Here is an 18,582-nt window from a genome sequence, read left to right as displayed (position 1 = left end):
CTGATGGAACCAGGGAGGAAGAAGAAACCTGCAGAACCAGGCTCAGACGAGACTGTGCTGCTTGTATCACAAAAACCACAGCACCAACTGGTGGCCTGGCATGCAAACTGCAGCCAGGCACAAAGAAACAGCACACACAGGATGTGACAAAATTCAATCAAGTCTTTAATCATTATTAAGAAGTATAGGTATGGATTTACACTCTGTTCATAGCTTTGTTTTTGTTCTCTTATTGTATTTTTTGTACATATTTTATGCGTGCAAGGCAAAGATAAACATGACGGTAGAAAATAAACTCTCATCCAGCAGAACGAAGAGGCTGTGGTCCCTGACAGCGGGCGCACACACACACACACACACACACACACACACACACACACACACACGGAAAAACTCAACTCGACTGGGTTTAAAAACAAACATGCAAGCGTTTCACGTCTCATCTGAAGGGTTAAAAAAAGCTTCTTTGCAAATAAAAAGTATCAGAACATAAAAAAACCACCGGACACAGAAAAAGTGCAGCGAGGACTGTAAACTAAACTCAATCAGAAATCATTTCCAACATTAAAAAAAAAAAAAAAAATCACAAAAAACATTTGCAAACAAAGCAGAGAGCTGCAGTCTTTCTGTTCCTTCTCCCTGGAGGAGGAGCCCCGTCCTCCTGAGGATTGCTGGAGCCTCGTTGTGCAGAATGAAATGTGTGCAGAGGTTCGAGAAAATGTTCTCTGTGCTCACCAAGACTCTCAGTTCCAGTGGCCGGACACACATGCGGTGTGTCTGTAGAAACAGGAGAGCTTCAGGTCTCCATGAGGCTCGGTGGAAAAAGATTTGCATATTGCAGAGTCAAACCGATCTCACCTGCATAGGGATAAGAGCTGCTTCCTTTCAGAGCCGTCAGTGAAAAGTGAGAGTGTGAGGCTGAACGCTCTGGATTGTGAATGGCTAGCCTAAGAGCGATGAACATCGTGAAGGGTGAGAGTCTGAAGTGTCTCTTCAGGAAGTGGGGATCGCTGCAGAGGGATCCTGCTTCCACCTGGAGGTCTGAACCTGACGGACCGGTACCTTTCACTGGATCAGTGCATTACAGTGTTATACTAACAAGTGAAGCGACTTTTCTACTCATACTCCTGCTGTGCTGAGACGAACTGTTGTATATTTTCTGTCTTTCTGAAATAACTCTGTTACTCTAGAGACCCCAACCCTCACCCTATAACAAACTCTTTTAAATTAAATTACATTTAAATTTTTTTTAAAATATTTTTAACATGTTTAAATGTAATTTTATTTTTATTAAATTAAATAAAAAAACTCACCAACCTGACATTTCTTTACTTTCATCCCTCATTCTGCCCCCCTGATGGATATGAACGGAGCGATGTGATGCTGGGGAGTGAACATACTGATCGCTTCATGAGCATGAGAGGGAGGAGAGCGGCGAGGTCAGAGGTCAGAGGTCGAGTGTCAGTCTGCAGAGCCGTACGAAGCTGCTCTGAGAAGCTGGCAGAACAGAAAACGGGCGGAGTGTCGTCGTGGGACTCAACGGTTCTGGTTCTCTGCTCAGAGCTCTGTGTGACACCCTGGACCCTCTGGACCCTCCGGACCCTCCGGACCCCCTTGAAGACCTTCCTCCGGACCCCCCTGCAGCCTCCAGCCCTCAGGTGAGGGTCTCTGTTAGTCAGACAGCAGGGGCTCAGTTCTTTGGTCTGTTGGTTCTGTCTTCACGGTGTGCTGCGAGGACACTTCTTCTGTGCTCTGCTGTGTGCCGGGTCTCAGATCTACTGGTCCGGGTTCCAGGTCCACTGGTCCGGGTCTCAGGTCCACTGGGCCGGGACAGCTCTTCTTGTGGGACAGGGGTTTGACTTGGAGAACCTTGCAGGACTCGGCTGCTGCTGGACTGGTGCTGGGGGTCTTCTGTGGGGACGGAGGTGGGTCTCGCGGGTTCTCTGGAGTTCTCGGCGCCGGGCTCTCTTTGTGTGATGCGGGACTCACGTGAGACTCTTCCAGGATGTGTGTTTGTGCCAGACGGTCCAGTGCAGGCGACGCTGCAGGGAGACGGACGGATGGAGACGTCTCCTGTCCGTCCTGAGCCGGACAGGACGGACGCCCGCAGGCCGGAGCGTCTTCCTTCCCGGCAGAGAGCGGCTTCGTTTTCACCGCTGGACCTCCACAGCTCGCTCCTCCACTCTCCAGCAGGACGCCATCCTTGTCTCCATCCGGCTGTCTCCCGGTGTCCCCGGCTGGATGAGAGACGGACAGAGATGTCAGTGCTTTCGGTGAGACTCTGAAGGGGAGCAGGACGTTCAGACGGGCCTGTCTCACCTTGTGCTCTCTGCGTTTCCTCGCAGATGGACTGGTTTCCAGCGCAGGACGGCGGATCGCCTCTGGTCCCTCGAAAGCGGACGGGCGACCTCTGCAACACCGTCTTCAGCTCTGAGGACGACACGTCCAAGTGTTAATGTTCCTAATCTGATCACTCCGTAGTATTTCACATTTTAAAGTCTCTATTTAGCAGAGAAGAAGACCGCAGCCTGAACCCAGGTCTGAACCAAACAGCCAGCCTGTGAGGAGTCCTCCAGAGGGACGGTTAGACAGGAAGTCCTGCTGGTTCATCCGTCCCCCAGGGACCGGTCCCTGCTGGGATCAGCTCCGCCTCTGGACCGTGGTACCTTGAGTCATGGCCAGAGCGTCCTCATGGACCGACACCGCTCTGCGCTGGGGGAGAGGCTTCACGTGCAACCGCGGCTTGGGAAGGCTCTCTGGAACACACACACACACACACACACACACACACACACACACACACACGAAATATAAATTATAAATTATAAATAAAATGTATTGATTTCAAAGTAAAAAACAAACAATTTCACACCTGAATCAGTATCCATCCATCCATCTATCTATTCAGCCAGCCATCCATCATCTGATGTAAAAAGTGTATGCTAATAAAGGGAGATCTATTTACTGGTGCTGGATCCTGACTAGCCTGAGTGTTAGACATTTTGAGATTTGTCTTTGATAGAGGAATTCAGGTGAAAACTGAGGTGAGTGTTCCGTACCCTCGGTCACTGACTGTGCCTTCCCTGTGCGGTCCTGTGTGCTGGAAACCCTCCATGGAGAGGACGCTGCAGGAGGACCCTCTTTGTGGGGGGACGGCGTGGCGGCCGGCCGCCGGGGGCTCTCATGGCCGCCATTCTGCAGAGGAAGGGAAGGCTCAGTGTTGTAAACGGTATGAGACAAGCAGTGTGTGCAGACAGCAGCAGCTCTTCACTGGCTGTCAAGATTTACTAAGCTTTGGCATAAATGGCTTTCAGCAGACAGACCCTATGATAATGGTGTGTGTTTCTCACCTCTCTCTGGTTAATAATGTCCACAACAATACATCTGGAGCTGATGCTGACTGTTCAGTACTCAACCCTTTTTGCTTTCAATGGGTTAATATTTTTATTTTAACTCATTCTAACTTTTCATGTAGCTTACATAAGTAAGAAGCAGCTTTTATTTTGGTGATGGAGACAGTTGCCTTGAGCAGCCAGGAGCTGCATCACCATCACCACATCTAGAATATCTCTGACACGAGCTCCTCCAGCAGGTTACCTGGGCCGCAGCCTCCCCGGACCGGCTGTCCTGTGGTCCGAGCTGCCCCCCTTCCGGTGCAGAGGGCGGAGGAGCTGCTCCGCCCGCGGGGGCAGCCATGACGGGGACGGTCGGCTTTGCTGCGATGGCGGGTTTGGGTGGCAGGGGACCAACGGGGCGCTCGGGGACGGCAGGTTTTGGGTGGAGGACGGGCTCTGGTCTGATGGGGTCCAGAGCTCTCAGTGGATGTCTGGGGTCAGCTGGAGACAGGAGGAGGCAGAATTTACTGAACCACATGCAGACAGGGCGATGCCAGAGAGAACAGGACATTACAATGGTCAGGCCGCGGACGGACGGAAGGATAAGTTAAGAATAACCTTGAGCAAATCCTTATCAAAATGATCTGATTTAAAAAAAACAAACAAACTTGTAGCTGATAAAGCAGCTCTCAACAAAAATGTCTGATTTTTAAACATCAGAATCATGAAACACGGGACGTGATGGTAAACTGTCACAAATTTAAACTCCTCCCCCTGCGTGACGAGGCTGAGCCGCGACATGTCACCCAAATGAAAGTGGGCTGAGAACAGAACCCTGCGGGACGCCACAGGTACGACCAGCCGTGGAGGAATCAACCGTTTTTACTTTACAAAATGATCTATGGGGATTAAACTGCATCAGTAAGGCCGACCCAGGTCTTCAGACCAATCCCAAGGAAAACCAGCAGGATGAAAAGCAGCACTTAAATCCTCAATAAGTCACATCGATTCCTCCCTTCGGTCTGCTGTGAGCAGGAGTCACGTTCAGAAGTGCTGTCGCTGTGCTGTAAAGTGCTCTGAAACAGACTATCGGCTATTAAAAGCACGGCTGTGAGTTACAAAATAAATCAACAAGGAAGATGGTGCATCCTTTAAAACTTTGGCTATAAATAATTCCTGAGGAGCTGGACGGCGGTTGTTAAAAGACACAGGATCAAGGTTTCTTAGCCACAGCAGCAGAGGTGTGTGACGAAAAAACCAGAGATTTGATCAAAAAGAACATTTAATCAGTTTAAAATATATGGTATTTAATGGGGAGCAACATTTTTCAACTTAAACTGATCTTGGAAGATAAAAGAAGCAATGGGCCTGATGTTAGCTCCGGTGTTTGATAAGAGAAATGTGCTAATGCTAGCTTAGCTTCTGTAGCGTCTGTCCACTGGGTGGCTCGTGTCGGATGTGTCTGGTACTAAAAGGAACTTCGTCAAATGCATGCAGAAATGATTAGATAAATCCCTAGGTCTGCTGTCGATGAGCTAACGGGAAGGACGCCATGAACACGTGATGTAAAGAGGAGAAGGCGAGCAGAAGGACTGCGAAACGGTGTGCAGTGTGAGGCTGAGGAGGACGCAGATCCAGGAGAGACCAGCCAGTCAAAGGGAGCTCTCACTGGACTTTTTCACTGTGAAGGAGGAAGCTGGGGCTGTGCAGAAAAATATTACTTCTCTTCCTGCATATGCATTGCTTTTTGTCATTATTCAGCAGAGTGCTCTTATTTTCATGTTTTTTTAATCTTAAAGGGAGCTGCTTTGTCAAGAACTGGAACCTGATCGAAAAACGCCTCAGGACTGATGTGACTGTGATGTCTTAAAGGAGAATCGATCAGACTGACGCAGTCTGGAACAAGACCAGACGAAGGGAGCAGATCTATAGAGAGTGAGGCAAAGTGAGCTCCAGAGCTTTGGAGGAAAATCCCCCAGAGGAACAGATCGTAGATTATACGGGACAGGTAGTTTTTCTGACTCCTGTGACCTTTGGGTCTGGGTCAGCCATCATGTGGAGGGTTCACCAGGGACCAGCGTTGGGTCTCTGCTGGGAGGTGAGCACAGCCAGAACCAGGATAAAGGGGAAGACGGTCTGTTTTTCTGTTCAGTTCACTCAGTCTCCACCCTGACCGTGTCTCAGTGAGGCTCCAGTGTGTGTCCATCGGTAACAAACAGACATGTCTCCCAGTAGAACCGTGTCTTTGAATGAAATATGTGTAAAGAAGAGAAAACATTTACTGGTCGGATGACCTACTTCCTGGTTCGGCTTCGTACGTGAGACCCTGTCTCTTCACAGTGTCTACACCAGAGGAGGAGAGGCGGTACCTGATGAAGTGGACATGGTCCTGGGCTTCATGGAGGTGGGTGGAGGCGCAGGTTTGTCCAGAATAGCACCTGAGAGACAGAAACAGAAGCAGAAGCAGAGTTTTGATCTGATAATCCAGCAGAGTGAATGCTGAGATCAGTGGAAATGGAAGGTGAGTTCCACACACACCTTCAGAGTTGGCCTTTCTCAGCTCCTCGTCTTTGCTCTACAACAGAGACCATACCAGACCATCAACACCGCGACCAACAGCATGAAACTCTGTCAACAAGTCCTGTTCCTGGAGAGCCCTATCCAGCATGGTTTAGCTCTCTCCCTGCTTCAACACACCTGAATGCAATGACGGGCTCGTCTCTGGATTTTGTGAGGTGCTTAGCGAAGACAGAATCATCATCACCAGTTCATCAATACAGTGGACGTCAATGAATGAGTTCTGTCGAGCCTGGACAGGGGCGATCTTACTCTCCCCAGTCCCTCTGAGCCCTGGTCAGGTTTGCCCTGGTCTGTGCTGAGAGGGGGTACGGGTGCAGTGGGACTGGGACTACCTGGCTCATCTTGGTGTCAGCAGGCGGAGTCTTGGCCATGCCCATCCGGTGCAGCATGACCTGGAGCCGCTGTTCCAAACTGGATCCGCTCTCCGACACATGCTTCTAGAAGACGGCAGCGGTCGGAGCGCAAAGTCAAGTCAAGAGGGATTCCGAGAGCATGTCACAAACCGCAAAACGCCACAGTGCAAAGCATCATGGGACTGATTCACTGGAATTGTGGTTCATATGAACAGAGACAGCATTCAGATGACCTGATTCATGCAAACGGGCTGATCTGATCCTGGAATCAGGAGGAATTGTGGGTGTCGGCTGGCCTCACCTTGCTCGGCGTGCCGTCCTTGTCTTCGGGCTCCAGTCCCGTCAGCAGGATGAGGCTCTGGCTCTTGCCCTCTCGCAGCGTCCTGGCCACCTTCAGCTTCCTCTCTCCGAACGGACTCTTCCCCGACGGCGTCTCCGGCCGGGTTCGGCCCGGACCGGGACCTCCGCCCTCGTCCGCGTCGCAGGGCGGGGCGGCGGTGCGTTCGGGGCTCGTGGTGACGGCGGGAAAAGAGGGTGTGGTGTCACTGGGAGGCGTCGTCGCGGTTACCATCTTTTCCTTCGCATCGCCTGCTAGCGGCAGGCTGGCGGCGATGGTTCCTTCTGTGACGGCGGCATCATTAGAAACGTTAGCATCCTCCACTGACCTCGGCCCTCTCTCCTTCTCTCTCTCCTTGCCCCTCTCCCTCTCTCTCTCCCTCTCTTTGGCTTCGCGGAGGGGCCGGATGAGGTCTGCAATGGAGGTCCTTTTGACCTTCACCCCCTCTCCTCCTCCTCCTCCTCCTCCTCCCTCTCCCCCGCCCGCCTTGGCGGCTCGGCCGGCTCGAGCCCTCTTGAAGGCGAAGAAGTCACCAAACTTTTTCTTGATATTTTTGGGGGGGAGTGCGGTTGTGGGGGCGACAGAGGGTGGGGTGGGGGACGTACAGACAGGCGGAGCCTCGGTGGATGGAGGGGGGATGTCGGTGGGTGGGGGAGCGGGGGGGTCGACAGAGGCGGTGCTGGTGGCGGCGGCGGTGGCGATGGAGGGAGTGATAATGTCAGACGGAGAGGAAAAGGGGGCTGAGACTGAAGGGGTGGAGCTTGACTCTGGGGGAGTGGCTTGGGCAGGGTTTGACTCCTCCCACCGGCCTTTTCTGCAGCGGAGAGACAGCAGAAAGAGCAACAGACAAGAAGAGACACTCAGTACTACGTCTACTGGTACAGCACCGCCACGCGCTCCGCTCGGCGTCTACAGCAGCATCATGCAAACAGCGCGCAGAGGAGGCTCCTCCCACTGGCTCCTCAGCCAATGCCTCGGCTGGGGGGGGTCCGACAGTCTAACTGGGTCTACATTCAGTTTCTAGTCTTGTTTTTTTGAACTCCACCTCAGCTGAGAGTCAGTGTTGGACCCTCAGCCTCAGCAGCTGTGGCTGAGCTCTAAAGGTTCTCTCAGCAGGAAGCAGGAGAGCCCGGCTCTCACGCCGCCGTCCTGTAGCGTCTGGACGAGGACCTGGCCAGGGGGAGGCGTCCCCTCCGCGCGCTGCTGTTAGGACACGTGTTTGCATCGAGGCGAACAGACTACTGGGGAAAGAGGCGTCTGCTGATCAGCCGTCCGTCCAGATGGACAAGCGGAGGGCAGGGACGCCCTCGGCGGTCCATCCCCGACGGTCGCACACTCTCACACTCACTCCCAGAGTCACCAGCCGGCCTCCAGTGCATATTTATGGAGTGTGGGAGCAAACCGGAAAAGTCACGCATGCACAGGGAGAACATGCAAACTCACAATTCTACAGTGTAAGAAAAGCTGTGAGAGGAGAAAGTGTGGCCTGGATCTAACCGGACGAGGTGATTCCAGTCTGTCTCAGCGCCACTTCCTGCTCTGACCTCTGACCTGCATCCTCCGGATTTCTTCCTTTTCATTGAGCTTTTGACTCATTTCTCATTCAAATTTATACATTCTCAACTCTCCATCCCTCTTCAAGTGGCCTTCATGGTCTGATAATGCTCTGTAATGTGTGCGTTGTGGGACATATGTTGTAGAATTCCTCTGTAGGTGGAGCTCCAGGTTTTCGGTGTGTTGTAGATCAGATGAACCTGAACTGAGGAATCCGCATTGCTGAAAGACTCTGGAATTAGAATGCTCAGACGTTCTGCTGCCTGTTTACAGAGCGGCGAGGATCCAGACAGAACCATGGCTGCTGGTTAGAAACGCCAACATGTCCCAGCACACACACACTCCACATATGGACTGTGTGTGTGTGTGTGTGTGTGTGTGTGTGTGTTGAACTCACAGTGCATAGCCAGGGATGATCCTCTTGGTGAAGAACTCCTCCACGCCTTCATCCACCCGGCCCATCGCCTCACTGGCCTCATTCTCCACCTTCGACTGGGACTCCTGAAAGAAGCAGCAGATGAAGCGTCTGCAGAATGTCCTCTCAGAGACGACCGTGTGTGTGTTCGTTCACAGACGTCCGGCTGGCGTTCAGCCTCTGAGACAGAGAGCCTCGACCTCTGAACCCGGCAGGAGGAGCGGCTCGCTGGACATCACACACACTATAGGACAAAGACAACAGGAGCAGGGACACACGTCCTCATGTGATCACTCTGAATCAGGGTTGATGCGGTTCAGACCAGATACTGTTGAAACAGGTTTAGTTTTCCTCCAGATTGGGGTTACAGTATTTGACTGAGCCTGAGGTGAGCCGTTCTACCTGAGAATTCCAATGGCAGCAACACGTTTTCCATTATTTAAAATTCGTCTTCCAGCAGGTTTGAGCTCCGGGGGGGGGGCTCCTCCCGGGAGAGCTGGTCCTCATTAAACAACCCTGCTCTCATTCTCACTTTACTGGATTATGTGTCTTTTACATTTACTTTGAGTTCTTCATAAACATTTGGAAGATCTGAATGATGACAGGAAAGTAAATTCTCATTCCTAAGGTCCGCTCAGGTCGGGAGACGAGTGGCCTGATCAACAGGACGCTCTGAGGACGTGTGTGTCGTCCACACTTTATTTCCTATTCTAATAAAATGAAGTCTTCAGTCCTCATGTCGTCCACTGAAAAGCTTTCTGTTTCAGTCTTTATCAGCCGCTACACTGAAAATAGGGGATTCGTTTCCTTTTTCACTGGACAGGAAAAAGATTTCAGATTATTTCAGCTCCTGGATTGAATGTTCAGCCATGCCGTGACTTATTTTCAGTGAATAAACTATTATGGGGTGCATGAGACTGAGGTGCCGGGTCTGGTTGATATCATTACCATGTTATTGGTTATTTTCCAGGACTGGCCGGTGGACAGTGGGGAGTGTGTGTTGTGTGTGTTGTGTGGACATAGGATGTGACTGTGTGTGTAAACCTTCATGTGATTTGTGAATTCCTACAGTGCAGGTAACCGTGGTAACGGTACACGTTGTGAGGATTTTTTTGGACATCTCGTCCCACTGCTCTCTGTCTCCACGTCCTGGTCCTGGGCCGACCGTCCTCCGGTGCCTCCTCCTTCCTGCCACCTGTCCAGCAGCTTCATGCCAGATTCCTGCTCCGCCTCACATATGTCCTCAGAGTAACACACACATCCCATAAACACCGGCGTCACACACATGGAAGGCCTGTCAGCGGCTGTATCTGTGCCGTGCTCGCTGGTCCTGGGACGGATCGGGGTTTCACACCTTCCTGAGTGATGCGCTGATAAACGAGAGGTGAGAGGCTGATGGCATAATGAGACGAAGGCTTTGTCTTCCTAGAGGACACGTTGGTCCTCACAGTGTCTCTGACACGGTGTGGCTTTCCTGTTGCAGGAAGAAGGTCAACCATCAGGACGCTGGGCTCTATCGTCTTTCAGGCGGTGTCTCCAGAGGAGGGACGGATCACAGCAACGCTGGCGGAGGACAGGTGGAACTCGCTGCTCGAGCCTCTGGAAGGACGTCCTGGACTGAGCAGAGGGAGCTGCAGCCCGGCTCCCGGGCCTGGTCCGGCTCCCGGGCCTGGTCCGGCTCCCGGGCCTGGTCCGGCAGGTCCGGCTCTGGCGCTGTGTGTTGCGGCCATCTGTTGCTGCCCGCCTTCACACAGGCCTGCTGTCTGCGCTGCAACCACCTCCCTCTGCCGGTTCTCTGCGTTCTGGACACCGGTCAGGTGATAAACGCCATGTTACGGAGCAGCATTCGCTCCTGAGAGCGTTTCAACATGTAAACACAAACATGTGAGCGCAGCGGGTGAATCCAGAGACACGCGTGGACGAGCAGGACTGAAGATGCAGTTTAAATAAAATCTCAATAGGCTAAGATTCCGGCTGAGCAGCAGAAAAGCAAAAACCTGCGGAGACTTCCTGCAGAACCAGACTGAGAGGAGACTTCAGACTCCCCGGTCCTGCAGGGATCCAGGTGTGTGTGTTGTGTCTCTGGGACGTCGGTCACTGTCTGGTCGTCTCCAGGCGTCCCGGGACTCAGATGGAGGGAGTTCCGTCCTGATTACCCCGGAGACGCTCACGCTCTGCAGCTCTGCAGCTCTGCAGCTCTGCAGCTCCGGCTGCTTCGCTCCATTCACTCCGGCTGGTGAGAGGAAACCGTCTCTGCTCCTCGGGCCACATCAATGTTTCATTTTGAGCCTTTTCACTGGAAGAAGGTCACTTTCAGTGTTTCACATCTCCCGACACACACACACACACACACACACACACACACACACACACACACGCTTTCTGCTTACAGCAGCAGTTCTTCAGCGAAGCGGCTTTCATACATCTTTCTTTGAATTCTGATGGTTCTACACAAACAATTATTCAGTTCTTATCCGCTCTTTGGGTTTTGCCAGGTGAATAGAAGAAGCTGCATTTCACAGCTCTGGACCCTGGAAGCAGTTTGCATTTGGTACAAAGCAGAGAGGTAAGTGTCCGACTGTCCCATGTTCAAAACACCAACTCCCACTGCTGCAGGAACCTCATCAAGGGTTTCATTTCAGGAAGCAAACAGAGCGGAAACAGGCACCCAGCAATAAAGCAAGATAAAACAGGAATAATGTCCTGGAAGTCAAATTAAAATGATGAAATAAATGTGGAATCAGAACTGCAACCAGCTCCCTACTGACTCGCTTCCACTCTCAAAGTCGAAGCCTCACACTCACAAACATCCCATAATATCATAACACTGATTCCAAACACAAGTTGAGGGTCGACCCTCAGTGAAAGATAACATGCTGGATAAAGTCAGACCCCTCTGCCTCTGTGTCTGTTTACACTGCATGGCAGCCAATCACAACCTGACACAGAGAAAACGCTCAGGAAGCTCAGACCAGTCAGACAAAACACGACTGATGGAGGGATGGATGGAGGGATGGATGGAGGGATGGATGGATGGATGGATGGATGGATGGATAAATACATGGCTGATGGATGGATTAACGGATGATGATGATGATGGAAGGATGGGTGGATGAATGGACAGATGGACAGACAAGTGTATTAATGGATGATGAGTGGATGGATGGATGGGTGGATGGATGGATGGATGAATGGATGGATAGATGGATGGATGGATAAATACATGGCTGATGGATGGATGGGATGATAGATGGATGGGTGGATGGATCAATGGATGGATGGATGATTAATGGATGATGATGATGGAAGGATGGGTGGTTGAATGGACAGATGGACAGACAAGTGAATGGATGATGAGTGGATGGATGGATGGGTGGATGGATGGGTGGATGGATGGGTGGATGGATGGTCGGTCAGTGTCTGGAGTGGCTACACTTGGCTCAGATCCAGCTGTATTGACCAGATGCTATGTTTGCTAACCTCCAGCCCGTTAGCCTGTTTATCAGCCTGGACAGTAAACATGAGGAAGTCCAGCTGCCGTCTTCCTGTCTGTCTCCTCACTGGGTCCTAAACTACACCACCTCCACCCAGGAGTCACACACTACACCACCTCCACCCAGGAGTCACACACTACACCACCTCCACCCAGGAGTCACACACTACACCACCTCCACCCAGGAGTCACACACTACACCACCTCCACCCAGGAGTCACACACTACACCACCTCCACCCAGGCTCCTTCAGACACACACCTTCCTCAGGTGTCATCAAAACAAAACCAAACACACAAGGTCACCATGGGGCAATGGGGATCCTTCATTCATTCACAGACACCCCCCCCCCCCCCCCCCCCCACACACACACACACACACACACACACACAGCAGTTGCATACACACAGGCACATACACACTGCATTCACACAGAGCGAGAGAGAGAGCGAGAGGGACTCGGGAACAACTGAGGGAACACCACTCCAAAAATGTATGTTTGTTCATGAACACACACACACACACACACACACACACACACACACACACACACACACACACACACAGAGCACATCATAAATGTATGAAGCAAGAGAATGCAAAGATAAAGATGGCTACCATTATCACTACACCAGATGATGAGCCGGACAGATGGATAGATGGATAGATGTAGAGATGGACAGATAGCTGGATGGATGGGGGATGCTGGGTGGATGCTGGGTGGATGCTGGGTGGATGCTGGGTGGATGCTGGGTGGATGCTGGGTGGATACTGGGCGGATGGAGCTGCTGCCGTGTCATTTTCCTACCTGGGGCCTGGCGGAGGGGGGCTGTGAGTGTTTCCGTCGAGGCCGTGGCCGGCTGGCGGTGTAGTGCCTGAGAGTCTGTCCCTGGGTGGGCAGGGGCTCCATGGGGGAGACGGGGGGTCCGGGTCCGGGTCCGGGTCCGGGGCTGGAGCGGCGGCCGGCGGGGGGAGCCTCTGGCGGGTGCGAGCCTCCGCAGCCGGAGCGCAGGAGGGGGAGCCTGGGAGGAGGAAGGAACGATGCTCCGGCTTCAGCAGCATCCACCGCCTCCCCCTCCTTCCGCCTCCTCCCCCTCGGTCCTGGGGGGGAGGGGGACGGGGAAGAGGAAGGCGAGGGGGAGTGGCCTGAGGTTTGGAGTGGCAGTGGCGTTGCCGTTAGCAACACGGGGAGGCCACACCTTCCCTCCTCAGCACCTGGCTCTCCCCTCGCTCTGCCCCGGCTCTGCTTCTCCCAGTCTGCATCCGCCAGACCTGGGAACAGAACAACAGCGGCGCTGAGGGGGGGCGGGGGGCGGCGAGGGGGGAGGGGCCTCCTCGCAGGGAGTCTGCATGGATGCTCTGAACGCTTTCATATGTAGGACACTCAGCAACACACCCAACGCAGGCAAGAAGGAAAACAGGGAGGGGGAGGGGGTGTCGAGAGGATGGAGGCGGAGGAGATCTAAAAAGAGGGGAGAATGGAGCGGCGGGGGAAGACGGGATCAGGAGAGCACCGCCGTGGAGAGAGAGAAGCAGCGGCCGGCAGCAGGAGCAGACAGCCGCCGCTCACATTCAGCTTCTGAACCGGAGCTCACACAAACAAAAGAGACGGGGGCTGGGAGGTCCAAATCCCACACTGTTCCCTCCTCCACCCGCCCCTCCACCCCTCCTCCTCCCCTCCTCCCCTCCTCCACCCCTCCTCCACCCGTCCTCCTCCCCTCCTCCCCTCCTCCTCCCCTCTGATGGAGAGAGTCAGCGGTGTGAAAGCAAACCGGCTCTGCTCCAGGTCTCCTCACACTGCAGGAGAGGCTCCGGTCAGAACCCAGAGACCCCAACAGAGAGAGAGAGAGAGAGAGAGAGAGAGAGAGGAGAGAGAGAGAGAGAGAGAGAGAGAGAGAGGAGAGAGAGGAGAGGAGAGAGAGAGAGAGAGAGAGAGAGAGAGAGAGAGAAGAGAGAGAGAGAGAGAGAGAGAGAGAGAGAGAGAGAGAGAGAGAGAGATACAGGAACCACAGCAGTGGTTCTAACGAAGCAGCAGCCAACACGAGAACAGTTCCTAACTGAATAACAGAGGAAGCACTCAGAGTAATCCTGATGGTTCATGTGGTTCCTATTTAAAGTGTTGGTAACACTTTACTTGAAGCCCCCCTGTTTAACACATTATAAGTACATTATAGCACTGTATAACTATAAACACTCATAAATGATCACAATGCTCTATAACATCAGGACCTAACCCTAACCCTAACCCTAACCCTAACCCTGTGCTGTATAGTGGGTTATAAAGCATTGTGATCATTTATGAGTGTTTATAACTACTTATAATGTGTTATACCGGGTGCTTCAAGCAAAGTGTTACCAAAGTGTTCAATGCTAATGGAAAGGAACCCAGAACTTGACTAAACTGGAACTGATGTATTTTTCTAGCAGCAGTTTTTTTTGCCTCATGTTCAGTATAATTTAAGCAGTGCAACATGTGTGCTGAAACTTCCAGGACTCATCAATCGATCAGCTGAGGCTCGGTGAGCCGGGAGTGACTCTGGGAGGACTGAGCCTTACTGCTGAGCGAGGAGGCGGGCCTCAGGCTCCGGCTGTGCACGGCGTTCCTCCACACTGCAGGGCTGTACTGGAAATCAAGAACCCACACACACAGCGGAGTATCAGTGGAAACCCCCCCACAGTGGAGGCCCGAAGGCAGACGGGCGGCGCTCCCTCACGTCGTCCTGAGGGAAGTCCAGCTGCAGGTCCGGGACCGGGACGCCGCCTCTCTCAGCGTCGCTCGGATTTTGTTTTAACAGCTGATCCTGAAGGATGAAGGAAGGGAAAACGAAAAGGAGCAGGTGATACCAGCTACAGATAACCGCTCCGTCGCTGCTGTTTAACCACGAACCCGGTCAGACTCACCAGCTTGTCCCGAGCCAGGGCGAGCTCCTGCAGCAGCTGCTCCAGCACGCCGTCGGCCACAGCCACGCTCAGCGCTCGCCTCAGCTCCCTGAGGAAAGAGGAACCCTGTAATAAAACCTCGGTAACACTATCACAATGCCAGGACCTAACCCTACGCCTAACCCTAACCCTATGCTGTACCGTGGGTTATAAAGCATTGTGATCATGTATGAGTGTTTATAACTACTGATAGTGTGTTATACGGGGTGCTTCAAGTAAAGTGTTACCAAAACCTCTACTGAGGAGCTCCAGTGTTCAGTACAGGAGCAGCTGTGAGAAGATCTGTCTCTCCACTTTAAACATCTCTGCTTCTCTAGAGAAGACCTCTGATGACCAGGGTCCTCCGAGCTAGTTCCACACTGATCTGGCTGCTGTTCCTGCAGTCTGATGTGGAACAGGTTTTCATTTTACTGCTAGACACACAGTGTGTGTTTTCTGGTCTGGTCCCTCGATCCTGAACCACGGAGTCGGGATCTGGTCTCACTGGAGCCTGGTCCTGATGGCGGTCCCTGCGCTCTCCACGGCGGTCCTCAGGAACAGGCGCCCCTCCGTGCTTCTGCTGGACATACACTCGGAGACGCTGGACCACAGGCCGGACCGCTGGACCACCCGGGGACACGCCGACTCCACGCTCCGCAGGACGCCTTCGCCCAACTCCTGCAGCGCGCCCGGGAAGCAGGTCAGACGGGAACGAAGACCAGAGGCATTTCGCGTTAACAAGGAAGAGACGGGGGTGCTGGTTCTCACCTGGAGACTTCTGCTGAACTCTTGAGCCAGAGCAGTGGCGGCCTCAGCCAGGATGCGGTCCACTGAATCTCCCTCAGAGGGACGCTGGACGCCGTCTCCGTACAGAGAAGGAAGCAGCTGGAGGGGGAAGCAGCGAGAGCCTCACTGATTCCTCATTCGCTCAGCAGAGTCGTTAAAAAGACGTCACTTCCTGTACAGCACAGCTCTGCGGTTCGGTTCTCATGCTAACGCTAACTTAAAGTCGGCGTCTGAATCGTCGCCGTTCCTCTGGACCGTACCTTCAGAGCCTCCCTGGCGTTCTGCAGAGCCTCGTGCACCTGCACCACGTCCTCCTGGACCTCCTGGGCCCCCTGGAGGCTCCGGTGGCTCAGACTCTGGAGGTCGTCCTGCAGGCGCTGACAGAGAGCGTGGACCGTCTGGGACAGGACAGAGGACGGCGCTGAGACAGGAGAGCCTCAGAGGAGAGGCGGCTTCTCCAGAGGAGCATCGGTCCGGTCAGACCTGGCGGAGAAGACCTGGTTCTGATTCTGACTCCGTCTCTGCTCACCTTCGCGGCCCGTTGAGTTTTCAGCAGCTGATGGTCCACGTCCACGCTGTCCGACTGTCTCTGCTTATTTCTGTCCAAGCACGTCTGGATCTGGTGGAAATCAACCACAACAAGGACCGTGCAGTGAGCTCAGACTTCTCTTCGGTCCTCTCATCTCGGATTCCGACAACAACTTCAGATGATTTTGTGGGATTTCTTTTTAAATTAGCACTCCCATCAAACCCCATGGACGTGTCCCCACATGCTCCCCCGACGCTCTGTCCCAGCTGCCACTTTGATCCTCAGCAAATCTCCTCAGATCCTCAACATTTATCACACTCTCACAGCCTGACATTTCACTTCCTGCCTCATAAATCCCACTCCTCCACCGGAGCCCCTGCTGAGTGGGATTACTGAGCCCCACAGACCCCATCAGGACAATCACAGTCCCGCGGATCAGAGACGGACGGCCACCTTGAGCAGGGCGTCTCTGGTTCTGTCCGGACTGCCGCGGTAGCTCTGGGTGAAGTCGGCCAGCGGCAGAGGAACCTGCTGCAGGGTGAAGTTCCTGCACGGCAACCGAGGAGAGGCGTCACAGCATGCACCGCAGTGTGTGAGCATGTGTGTGTGTGTGTGTGTGTGTGTGTGTGTGTGTGTGTGTGTGTGTGTGTGTGTGTGTGTGTCACCTTTCCAGTGCATCCGCCACATCCTGGAAGCCTCTGGCGGAGACGTTGTTTCTGTCCCACTGTAACTTCCTTCAGTCAGAGAGTCAGACCACCGACATTACGGCACGTTAGTGGGTGTGGAGGAGCAGCAGGTGGAGCAGCAGGCGGAGCAGCTCTGCTCACCTCAGCCTGGTGTTGGTCATCAGGGCTTTGGCCAGCATCTTGGCTCCCACGTCTCCGATGGCGTTCCCGCTGATGTCCAGCTCGGCCAGAGCGGCATGGCCGCCCAGCGCGCTCAGCAGGATGTGAGTCCCCGACTTCAGCTTGGAGTCACACACTGACAGAGAGCGGAGGGGCTGGACACACAGACGAGCACATCTGGATACACACCTGGACACACCTGGACGCATCTGCAGTAGAGAAGAACGTCCTCCACTAATGAGACAGTGAAGCGTTTCCACTCACACACTCTTCATCCTGGACGAGCTGAGCGATTCGATGGAGGACGTCTGTGAGAGCTCTGGTGAAGCAGGACAGACAGGGACACAGACAGAGACTAAATGAAATAAAATCTGCAGTTGATTCTGTGTATTTAATATTCAGGAGTCCCAGGACTCTGTGCAGAGCGACCGGCTGCAGCCTGAGCTCAGCTCCTCTCTACCTGGACTTCATGGTGAAGTTCCGCCCCAGAGCCAGACGCTGCAGAGACCTGCACCGAGCCAGAGACAGGACCAGGGTCACCATGTCGTTCTCCAGACCTGCAGCCAGAGAGAGAGAGGGAGAGAGAGAGAGAGAGAGAGAGAGAGAGAGAGAGGGCGCACAGAGCACAAAGGAAACTTTCTTTATTCAGAGGGAAATGAAGAGGAGACATAAAGGCTGTGAGGCAAATCACACAAAAGAAACAGAAACAGGACAAAACTCTCATATGCAAGAAGCACAGACAGGCAGAAATCCACACACAGGTGCAGCAGCTGTGAGGGTGTGTGTGTGTGTGTGTGTGTGTGTGTGTTACACACCATTGTCAGAGATATCCAGACTCATGATAGCTGCAGCTTCAGAGATGTGCTCCTGTATCACCATGGCCCCTGCTGAGCATAACTGCACACACACACACACACACACACACACACACACACACACACACACACACACACACACACACACACACACACACACACACACACACACACACACACAGGTTGACTTACACAGATAACACATATAACTGTTAGAAATTGCTGGAAGATGAGCGAGAAGCTCCAGAATCTGTCGTTTCTGACTCTACAGAGCTATTTAAGGAAAGACACTGAGAATGCCACACACACACACACACACACACACACACACACACACACACACACACACACTCACACTCACACACACCTCACAGCTGCTGACGTCCAGCTCCAGTCCAGACAGGCCGGTGTTCACTGCCAGGCCCTGCAGCAGCAGCCTGTTGTTGTGATAAAACATATTCATCTTCTAGTGTTTGATGGAAGCCTCCCACTGCAGCTGCAGCAGCCTGAAGAAAGAGCCGGAGACACACGGGACATGGAGGCGTCCTGCTGCTGACCTGAGAGCAGCTGGAGGCAGCTTGGTCCCAGACAGACACACAAACTTCAGCCGGCCGCTCCGGC

At 53.2% G+C, this 18,582-nt stretch overlaps 1 protein-coding gene across 5 annotated transcripts in view; it reads right to left on the bottom strand.

The window, feature by feature from the left end:
- Positions 1-144: 144 nt before the first annotated feature.
- Positions 145-18,582, bottom strand: part of carmil2 (capping protein regulator and myosin 1 linker 2) — a 23,206-nt gene continuing 4,768 nt past the window's right edge. For 2 of the 5 annotated variants that reach the window (XM_030097007.1, XM_030097008.1), the window contains exons 16-41: positions 18,519-18,582; positions 18,329-18,398; positions 17,962-18,043; positions 17,607-17,703; positions 17,411-17,465; positions 17,129-17,301; positions 16,967-17,035; positions 16,755-16,848; positions 16,302-16,391; positions 16,033-16,170; positions 15,755-15,871; positions 15,492-15,664; positions 14,969-15,056; positions 14,782-14,868; positions 14,624-14,690; positions 12,876-13,339; positions 8,557-8,660; positions 6,570-7,419; positions 6,248-6,352; positions 5,874-5,910; positions 5,705-5,773; positions 3,598-3,836; positions 3,060-3,195; positions 2,667-2,756; positions 2,320-2,430; positions 145-2,237 (exon numbers count right to left, since the gene is read on the bottom strand). The exon at positions 18,519-18,582 is cut by the window's right edge and continues 41 nt beyond it. In XM_030097007.1, the coding sequence (XP_029952867.1) occupies positions 1,672-2,237; positions 2,320-2,430; positions 2,667-2,756; positions 3,060-3,195; positions 3,598-3,836; positions 5,705-5,773; positions 5,874-5,910; positions 6,248-6,352; positions 6,570-7,419; positions 8,557-8,660; positions 12,876-13,339; positions 14,624-14,690; positions 14,782-14,868; positions 14,969-15,056; positions 15,492-15,664; positions 15,755-15,871; positions 16,033-16,170; positions 16,302-16,391; positions 16,755-16,848; positions 16,967-17,035; positions 17,129-17,301; positions 17,411-17,465; positions 17,607-17,703; positions 17,962-18,043; positions 18,329-18,398; positions 18,519-18,582 (4,235 nt within the window). In that variant the 3' untranslated portion in view covers positions 145-1,671. The remainder of the gene's footprint in view (positions 2,238-2,319; positions 2,431-2,666; positions 2,757-3,059; positions 3,196-3,597; positions 3,837-5,704; positions 5,774-5,873; positions 5,911-6,247; positions 6,353-6,569; positions 7,420-8,556; positions 8,661-12,875; positions 13,340-14,623; positions 14,691-14,781; positions 14,869-14,968; positions 15,057-15,491; positions 15,665-15,754; positions 15,872-16,032; positions 16,171-16,301; positions 16,392-16,754; positions 16,849-16,966; positions 17,036-17,128; positions 17,302-17,410; positions 17,466-17,606; positions 17,704-17,961; positions 18,044-18,328; positions 18,399-18,518) is intronic. The other 3 variants (XR_003931844.1, XR_003931845.1, XR_003931846.1) reach the window with 3 other exon arrangements.

This window comes from Salarias fasciatus, chromosome 7 (assembly GCF_902148845.1).
Source record: "Salarias fasciatus chromosome 7, fSalaFa1.1, whole genome shotgun sequence".
NCBI lineage: Eukaryota > Metazoa > Chordata > Actinopteri > Blenniiformes > Blenniidae > Salarias > Salarias fasciatus.
The sequence above is the reverse complement of the archived record's forward strand: the minus strand, read 5'-3'. Positions and strand labels throughout refer to the sequence as shown.